Source organism: Epinephelus fuscoguttatus, linkage group LG12 (assembly GCF_011397635.1).
Source record: "Epinephelus fuscoguttatus linkage group LG12, E.fuscoguttatus.final_Chr_v1".
In the NCBI taxonomy this organism is placed as follows: domain Eukaryota; kingdom Metazoa; phylum Chordata; class Actinopteri; order Perciformes; family Serranidae; genus Epinephelus; species Epinephelus fuscoguttatus.
Window position 1 is genome coordinate 21,256,753 of NC_064763.1, and position 10,294 is coordinate 21,267,046.

Here is a 10,294-nt window from a genome sequence, read left to right on the forward strand (position 1 = left end):
TCCACTCTGTTCATGAGTCATTATGACAGGCCTTGCAGCGTGGCTATTCTGCCTAAATAATAATGCCAAAGATTTACAGGAGGGCAGAGGGGGCCTTTTATTGTGACATAATGAGCTTACTCCCCAGCATTGTCAGCAGCATTAGTGCTGTCTACACCCATTCTGCATCAGGAGCAGAGGGTCTCCAAGGATATCTCAGACCTTGTATTTGAGGCACCTCAACAACATAAGTCAAAGGACCCTCCCCGTCCTGGTACATCCAGCATTCTTGGGGTTTGTGTTAGCTTGACTCTGTATAGCTTGCATGGGGTCCCATAAACTATTCAGAATCATCATCTTCTTGGCTTTATGTTGGTTGGCAATCAGCATTAAGGTACAGTATTGCCACCCACTATATACCCCCAACACAAAACAAAATAAAACAAACCAGAAAAAAAATCAGAGTACTAAATTCTCTTGATCAGCTCAGGTTCTTTCAGACATTCTAGCAGTCTTCCTGAGCCGATGTCAGATACATATTTTAAACTGAGTTCTTCCACTCCAACCTTCCTGACTTCCCTCTTAAATGTTTCTCATACTTAAGAATACCTTTGCCGGTGCAACATTACATGTTCCACTGGTTAATCAACTTGACAGTGCTCACATAATCCTGAAGGATGTTTGCTTATGAAGGGCAGTGTTGGAAGTGTGGTACGTCCTACTCTTAGCCTTATTAAGATATTCTCCTCTCTAGTACACCTTTAAGCTGACATCACTGTGGCAACTTCTCTTTGTCAAAATCTGAAATTGGATGAGCCAGGTTTAAAGTTCCTAGGACATCTTCTTTTTGTTTTTTTAAGTTTAATAGTATCCCACTCTATTCACTCTCTGTGAATGAGACATTGAGGTCTGCCTCCTCATGTAAGGAAGCTTACAGTAGGGGGAGGTGTTGAGATATCCAAAGGCATGGAGCAATAGGTGTCTGAGTTGTAAATATACAATTTAGACTGGGACAGATGAAATCATGTCCTCAGATCACTGAAGTATTTATGCATAATCCCTTCATATAGGTCCAGATAGATAGAAAGATAGGCATACTGCATCTGGCATACTATCTGTCTGTTCCAGTACCCATACCACCATACCATATAGTATGCCAGAAAAAGATTTAGTAGGTCCTAATGCAATATGCCAAAAATACCAGGATGTTCTACCACATCCGGTCCAATTTTGCAGTCTGTAAGCCAGCATGCTTTTCTGGCTATTCTGACCCACAATCGTCTGTGCAGCTGATGACACGTCTCATCAGCTGAGCCACAAACAGATGACAGCTTGACAGCTGATTGACAGCTGTCAGAAGTCGTAATGACGGATGACAGCACATTCAATTAACTGATCAGTCGAATAGTAATAATAGGAATATTGATTGCTTAAGTCAAGGGTCGGCAACCTTTTCTATTGAAAAGAGCCATTATTGGCCAAAAAAAAAAAGAAAAAAAATCTGTCTGTAACTGCAAAACATGTTTGAATAAAGGTAACAGCCTATTAAGTCTAAATTAGCCAATCAACATTACCGATAGGTCCAAATGAGCATTTATTAATATGATTTACTACAAGGTGTCTACTCTGCAGTGGACTATTTATAATTATTTAGTACTTTAACTTTGCAGCATTGGTGGTGAAAACAAATGAATCTGTCTACACATTATTTAATCCTCTATTTTCCTCAAAGACTTTTCCTTTTTTGGATTCAGAATCCATAGCTAGCCTTGCTAGAGAGACCCCACACCACCGCTACTGAAGTTAAGCAAAATTTAGAGGAAAAGGCACCAGGTCATAGGCGTATGATTTACATTTTAGTTTAGTTTACATTACAACATTTTTTAATTCGATGTATAGGCTACGCATTTTTCCAGAATCTAGAATGCAATAATTACTTTAGGTGTACACCGACAAATGAAAATCTCAATGTTAAAAAATAATTTTTATAATATTCCTTTCAATATAATTTTATGTCAAAGCCACAGGGAGCCAAAGGAGAGGGTCTAAATGTATCAGGGTCAATTATGCTGCAGTAATATGTCTGACAAGTCCAATGCAAAATAGCAACATCAGAGCTCTCCAGGTTGACCTCCATCTGTAACAAGCTTGGTGAAACAGCATTTTGTTTTATCTCTAGGTAATGGATATAAGAGTAAGGGTCAAAGTTCAGGGCGTAATTTTACGAAGATGTATGTTCCAATTGTGTGAACACTGCATGCAACAGTACGTACTTTTTAAGGGCAGCTGCAGTACATACTAAAAGTAAAAAGTAAGAGATTAAGATAGCACCCTAAATCTTCTTCTGGCATACTATTCAGTATGGTAGTACAGGTATTGGAACACACAGTTACTCTGTTCATATATATTTACTGAACTCCCTAGACCAGTGGTTCTCAACTGGTGGGTCGGGACCCAAAAGTAGGACGCGGATTCACAAATCTTTTGTGAAATATTGTAACTTTTTTCCTCAAAATTTTATGACCTTTTTCTCAAAATCTTACAACTTTTTCTAAAACTTTTATGACCTTTTCTTAATGTCAAAATTTAATGTTTTTTCTCAATATTTTGACTTTTTTGCCAAATTTTGTTTCCTTGAAATCTTACTTTTTTCTCAAAATTTTATGATTTCTTTCTCAAAATTTTGACTTTTTTCTAAAAATTCCTAACTTTTTCTTAAAATTTTACAACTTTTTTTTTGCAAAATATTGCAACTTCGTTCATGTAATTTTACAACTTTTTTTTTTTTTGAGAAATATTTTTCCCAAAATTCTCAAAATGTTAGTCTGTATATTACATACAATAGTCAGTGCAAAGATGATTAATAGACACGATTACGTGCCGAAAGACTATTGTATTTCATAAAAAAAAGTCATAAAATTTCAAAGACGTGTCTATGAAATAGATTTGAGAGTCAAAAATTTGGGTCACGACTTAATGACTGAGGAAAAATGTGGGTCCTGAGGATAGACCAGTTGAGAACCACTGCCCTACTATAGGAATAACATATATATTTTTAATTTGGCTGTGTTCCCCTTTAAGTTTCAGGGCACTGTAATTCTCCAGTATTTTCAGTGATAAGAAATAATGACACAGCTCCTTGTGAAAAATGTAGAAATTAGGTTGTGCTTTCATGAATCTATCCTCATGAACAAATACTACATCAGACATAAGGCTGTTAGCTAGCAGATGGCGCAGTAAATACAGATTTAGCAGGCCCAAATCTGGACGCGTGGTTAAGTCCCAGCAGTCAAACTCAAGGTGGGACACTAGTGTAGGTAACAGTACGGTAAAGTTACACTGGCAACCGGCTTGGGGTGTGTGTGGGTGTGTGTGTGAGAGAGAGAACGCAAACGCAGCACGCCTTTCAGTTAGCACGTCCTGCAAACCTACAGCAGGATCCTACCCAACGCTAGCTAAGTTATATAGCCACAATGCTTTCCATCACAACCGCTATCATTAAACGCACCCGTGTCCTCCAGCGCGTCAGGCTGCTACACACTTCTGCCACAACCAAAATGCCCATTCAGGTAAGTTTAGCTACCGTTAGCTAGGTGTGCTACATTGCTTACAGACAGACGAGAGTGTGTCGACGTATTTCACCGAAAATTAACTCAACTAAACCACTACAAGCTTCTCCTTTCTCTGTGGAGCTCACCGGGCTAACGGTCCCTCAGAAACCGGTCGCCATGACAGTCATTAGCAACACAAAACACGTCGTTTGTTTGTTTGTTTGTTTATCAACGGTACTTTTTCTCAGCAGCGTCCTCAACACCTGCTGGTGATTTGAACGCAGCATAATGTAAATGTCAACCATTAACATTACACTCCCATGCCATTTATAAACAGCCACCCGGTAAGTGATAGTATAATCTTATTTTAAAGGCATGTTTATGATGCAGGTTGACATTACACGCCCCCTGTCTTGGTTTCCTTGTTTAATACAACTTCAGTAAATGTATGTCTAAGCATCAAGTTAACTTAATTTTGAAAGCGTGCCTGAACTTCACACCAGCCCTACACTGCCCATAAATATTATTTTATCAACATATCCAGAGGGCTCAGCATGGTTTAAGTGTTTTAGCGCTTGTTCGCGATGTTTTTAAGCACCCAGTGTGAAAAGTGAGTCACTTATTAGTCCGTCTTAATTTCAGTGAAGTCTTTCGGCCATTTTAATGAAGCACATGCATCTATATGTGTGTGGTGATTTGTCGCCGTACAGTGGCCACCAACCAGCCCAAGAGTCAGAGTAATGAGAGTTTAGTGTCAGAGAGGTTTTTACTTTCTTAAAAGGAATTTGCCTTGGTGTTTGGTGCGGACAGGACAAGACAGGCTGGGATAGGATAGGATACAGTAGGAGAGGAGTGGAGTGGAGAGGAGAGAATAGGAAGGGAGGGGATGGGATGGGATGGGATAGGATGGGAGAGGAGAGGAGACGAAAGGAGGGAGAGGAGGGCAGGGGACAGGATAGGACGTAGAGGAGAGGAGAGACTTTATTGTCCTAGAGATAAATTTGCCTATGACATCACAGTGTCTGCAGTATAATTACAGTAAAAACAACAATAAATACATCCAAACACAGTAATACAATATCCATTTTAAAGGGAGACACCACAGGTGAATAGGACAAATATTGTTAGATAATAGATATCACAATGAAACTTCCCCAGTTGATTACTCACAGTAAGGTAATTGTTTTTAATAATACAGGTTCACTGAGATTTTGTGTTTAAATATGCAACTGAGGCATTGTCTTATTAAATATGCACTTTTTGCATACATTTCTAGAACAGAAATCTGGAAATTATCTGAACTAACATAAACACCTAAAGCTAGACTGAAATAACTGATAAGCATTTTGGAATTAACATTGAGAAATGGCTGATAACTTGTGTGTAATAGACCAAATTCTTTACACTCCATTGAAACAAAGGGGGCTGTTTGGATTGATTTTGCTCAATGTGGATTCAGAACAACACAGAGGAGATTGTATAGATTACAACAGGACTGTCATGAATTGCATTTTTGTGTTTTGTCCCTTATGTGCCTGTATGTATCTTAATTTTACACATTTTTTGTTGATCAGTGGCTGCAGTTTCATGTTGCAAGTAAAGCTTTTGCTGCAGCATATCTCCTTTCTGTTGTAGGCTACATTGTATAAAGTAAAGATAACTCATCCAGCCAAAAATGCACACATTTAACACTCAACCAAACATGTAGAGTGGTTTACAGGAAAAGGAAACTGACAAAAAAATTATGGAGATACTGTCTATTGTATATAGTTCGAACTGAAACCGGAAAAGTAATGCCGTTTTGTAATGCCTTCAACTGTATTTTGAAAGTCATTGTGCTATGATGTTCCTCTTGGGTAGAAAACACATGCTAGTGTTTGACTTAATGATTTGATATTGAGTCAGTTTTGCCATGTTTTGATCAATATAATTGGTGTATGTGGTGAAAGTTGCTTAGCATTTTGAAATGTGGAGCTGATATTTAATGAACAAAATGTGGTTTTGAGCAGACAATTAACTAGGTGGCTCACTGTGTGATGTAGGTGTGTAAGTATCTGTAGTGTAGGCCAGGGGTAGGCAGCTTGCAGCACTGGAGCCACATGTGGCTCTTAAGCCCCTCTCCAGTGGCTCCACTTATTTATCAAGTAGCTGTTTCTTAGTTATTCACTCTTCAGCAGGAGATGGCGCTTTGAAATAAAGGCTATGTGCCAGAAATTCACTGTACTTCAGAATAAAGAGTACAAACTTGACACGTTCTCAAGTGACTTGCTGTCCACTCAGAATGGCCCAGCGACCCACTTTTGGACTGTGATCCACCAGTTGGGAAAAACTTGCCTATGCAAAAATAAATAAATAAATAAATAAATAAATAGTTTTAACATTTCGGCAGCTAGAATATGCATCAGTCGTCTTCAGCGTGGCACCTGACACTTTCTGACCTATCTATCAGTGAAAACAGCATTGCAGTTTGTCTTCTGGTACGGACTAAAAAGTATTAGTATCATCTGCTATGTAGGATGTGGGTGTACATTCTTGTATATTGTCCTTTTAATTCCCGACAGGTTGGTGAACAGCTCCCCGCAGTGGAAGTCCAGGAGGGGGAGCCAGGAAATAAGGTGTCCATGGATCAGCTCTTCAAGGGGAAGAAGGGAGTCCTCTTTGCTGTACCCGGAGCCTTTACCCCGGGATGTTCCAAGGTTGAGTACACACTGTCCTCTTTGTTCGCTGTGTCTGTTGCACGATTCATCATTGCATCAGCTGATGATGTATTTATCTTGTTGCTTTCAGACGCACCTCCCAGGTTTTGTGCAGCAGACTGAGGACTTGAGGGGTAAAGGTATCCAGGAGGTTGCTTGCATTTCTGTCAATGACGCGTTTGTCATGGCTGCCTGGGGAAAGGAACATGGAACAGATGGCAAGGTATTGACTACGTGAGCAGTTTCTGTGATAACCTGCACCAAGTCAAGTTGTGGGATAAATGTTCATATATCATCATCATCATCATCATTCAGAGGAGAGTAATGTTATTATCCCACATGTTAAAGGGTGGGTCCATTTGTGTTGTTTTCTGGGTTCTTGAAACAGAAACAACCATTCAGCCATTAGCAAAAAGCAGTGATGTAGGTTACAGCTCTGATGATGATGATAATAATAACTGAAAGGGTTAGTTTGGATTTTGGAAGTGGGTTTGTATGAGGTACTTATCCATAGTCAGTGTAATATTTTCACCTCTTAACCTAGCTGTCTGACAGCCTTTTCTGATGAGAAACAGAAGCTGTTATATCACTGTTTTGAAAGCCACCAAACTGATTTGAATACATACGAAACACTACTGGGAAGCTGCAGAATGAGGACCATACACATGCCATGTTTTTTTGCGCACTCAAATTCATTGTTTTCAATGAGGATGTGTGGCAGGCACACTCAAACGCCAGAGAAACGCCCGCTGCGGCATGCATGCGTTCACAAGTGCCTATTTTTCAGGGTGCGATAGCTGCGCCCTGAAATATACCAAGTTCAACTTATGGAACACAGCAGCATGCGCTGCATGTCATGTGATGAGGAACAACCAATCACAGTCGACAGATATCTTTCCCTTCTTCCATGACTATCAGTCTGTGGTAAATATGGAAAAGTTGATCATTAGTTTAACAGATTAGTTTAGGGCTACCCAGAGCTTTGTGTGTGAGCATATCGTCCGTGGGACAGGATTTCAGGTAAATAGGCTACGATACAGTATTTATTAATCAACCTCAGATGCAACCTACCGCTGTGCTTTTGAAAGCTTTGAAAAAGGCACAAAAGTTGCGCCCAGCGCCTGACCTTGCATTTTCCAGGCGGTTAAAGAAGCAGCATGTGTACGGCCCTATAATCCTCCCCCCTCCATAAAAAAGATGAACCAACCCTTTAAATGTTTAAAGAACTGTGGACAATACCTGTAAAATATTTTGTGTACATTAAGGGAAATCTTATTTGGCATAATTCAACTTTAATAAAGTACACTGGACTGAGTGCACAATAGAGGCATTTCAGAAATTGTAACTAACTACACATAACATTTTGGTCACTCTGACAATGAGATGCTAACAGTAGATGATGATGCAAAGATGAGCTATCACACCCTTAACGTATAAGCTCACTGACATTATCCTTGTGTCTTGAAAGGCCAGTTCAGGACATCAGTATCCTTACTTTGGAGATTCTGATGACACAGTAGATGTCATTGTCCATTTCATGTACTGTAACTTTCTTTTGCAGGTTCGAATGCTGGCTGATCCGACTGGCGCTTTCACAAAGGCAGTGGACCTGCTGCTTGACAGTGATCAGATTGTGCAGGTACTTGGGAACAAGCGATCCAAGAGGTAATGATCCTTTTGCTTATTTCAGTTTTGCAAGAACAGATTTATCACATCCATTCCTGATCAGGCTGCGTCAGAAATCACTCCCTATTTACTTTAATAATGGCACTAATTATCAACCATTTTATTTTGAGTGTTCAAATACACAAGTGAACATATAGAGGCCTCAAAATTTTTTAAAATGGAACAAAAAAAGTAGCGTTTGTGGCATGTACACCAGTTTTTGCTTACAATACCACGGTGTCACATTTTATAGATGCAAAAATTGCAATATTTGCTCACTATAGAGTTGAGTGTCTGTTTATTTTGGGATGAGTGATTTCAAACACATCGATTTAAGAGGCTGACTTACATGTAATCATATGAGAGTTCTTGAACACCCATCATTGGACTCTCTTCATGTTGCAGAGGTCAATGATTACATCAGTATTTCCAGAATAATATGGAGAAAAATCCATCTTTTATTCAGTCAGTCTTTAAAGTAGGTGCATCATAGTCAGTGTCTGACTTTTACTGGAATAAATAATCAGGTTGTACATCATCTTGCGTTTCAGATATTCTATGCTGGTGGAAGATGGAGTTGTTAAGAAGATCAATGTGGAGCCTGATGGCACTGGGCTGACCTGCAGCCTGGCTCCCAACATTCTGTCTGAGCTGTAGGCTCATTCAGAGTGTATTAACCCAAAATACAAGCACTCCTTTTCCTGTAAAAGTTGCACTATCACAGCCCAATACCACCCTGTAACAGCCCTCACCTTTTTCCCAAACACGGATGCAAAAACCACATGGATGCTAGTGTCGAAAACAGAGCTTGAAGGTAATTAATGCGCACAAATACGGCATGAATGGCAGTCCAAAGGAAAAAGTGTTATCCTCTGTATACTGATACTTGTGAGTTAATAAAAGTCATCCTGAAAGCAATAATCAGTGTTTGTCTGTATTGCTCATAGTGCAAGTTATTTAGTGTTTTAATAAAATAACCAACAGCTACAATCTCCTTACTATAAGGATAATTATTATTGATACAAACTTATGCATCACAGTCGCCACATATGGGCTTTTGTTGCCTGTATGTCTTCCTACTAGAGAAACACTCTGTGGCTATGATGTCATAATTGTCTGTCATCTGGGCCTTTTTTAAAAATCCCTATGATCTAAGACAGTCCAAACATAAGTGAACATGAACAACACTCTCTTGAATCCAAAATCTAGAGTGCTCAAACTCAAACTTGTTATGTTATCGGGTACAAAGTCTGGAGCTGCTCCACAGACAGTGAATGGGGACAAATGTTATAGATGACACAGAGCACCAGGGGAATGTTCTGAGTATATGGGTACATTTTCTGTTAGGGGCTGAGAATACAATAGAATAAAGCTCATTTTGGGTACAAAAAAACCCCAAACATTCTATGGGTCCACAAAATTAGGCTCCCATTCATTGTCTATGGAACAGCTCCAGACTAAATGACATCAATTGAAGCAAATTACATGCTTGGCCATGAAAGTAAGATATTGGAATTCTTAATTTAGGTAGTTCTCCCATTAAAATCTTTTAGAGTCCTGTTCTAGGTACATGGATAATCAAGTTATCCAGATAATTTTCATATACAAATGGCTCAATTTCTTGGTTTCATAATAAAAGACTATTGATGTGATTTTTAGACAAGAACATGCAGGTTATTGTAAAGTTTCCATGATCTGTAATTATAATAATCATATTTTCATAATGAAATTGGACATGATAAAACTAAATAAAATTTCTGAAAATTTGTAAACAGAGAAGAAACAAACCAAATTTATTGTGAGAGACTGTGAGCGTAATGTCATAAACTCAATTAAAAGATTCTCACTTAACTAATGGAGCCAGAACATATAGTATTTAATTTGACATTACAATAGGAATTTGTCATCTGAACACTAAAATGTGTGAAATGATTCACTGCAAAACTCATTTTAAAAAGTTAACGCAATTACAGTTGATTTTTTAAAAAAAAATTAGTAAGGTTTCATTTTTAAAACTGGCATATGATTGTCACCTAAAAGCATCCCCACCTCATCATGCAACATTATTCATAGTCTGCCCACATTCACTGGTCATGTTTAACACAGTGGAAACATTGTGGAGCACAACAGACAACAAAATATCACAGGTAACAATGAGCTTATGAATGAATCTGCTGCCTCAGTGCATGCTGGGACGATTTTCAAACGATCACATGATCAGGATCCAACGAATTACATGCTTGTCAATCAAAAAACTGCAAATGGATGAGAATAAACATAAATACATTGGACTGGCATCTGCCTGTTAGTCTGAATGAGCTAAATTTGGAAGTAGGGCCCTGATCTGTTCATCCTGTAAGACAATTATTAGGGAACAATATTGGGTTTAACGTCACCCTATGA

The 10,294-nt window shown here is 38.8% G+C and overlaps 1 protein-coding gene across 1 annotated transcript; it reads left to right on the forward strand.

The window, feature by feature from the left end:
- Positions 1–3,250: 3,250 nt before the first annotated feature.
- On the forward strand, positions 3,251–8,812 carry prdx5 (peroxiredoxin 5). Its single transcript, XM_049593190.1, has 5 exons — positions 3,251–3,548; positions 6,092–6,226; positions 6,318–6,449; positions 7,788–7,891; positions 8,443–8,812. The coding sequence occupies exons 1-5, from the start codon at positions 3,453–3,455 to the stop codon at positions 8,546–8,548; spliced, it is 573 nt and encodes a 190-aa protein (XP_049449147.1). The 5' UTR covers positions 3,251–3,452; the 3' UTR covers positions 8,549–8,812.
- The last annotated feature ends 1,482 nt before the right edge of the window (positions 8,813–10,294 follow it).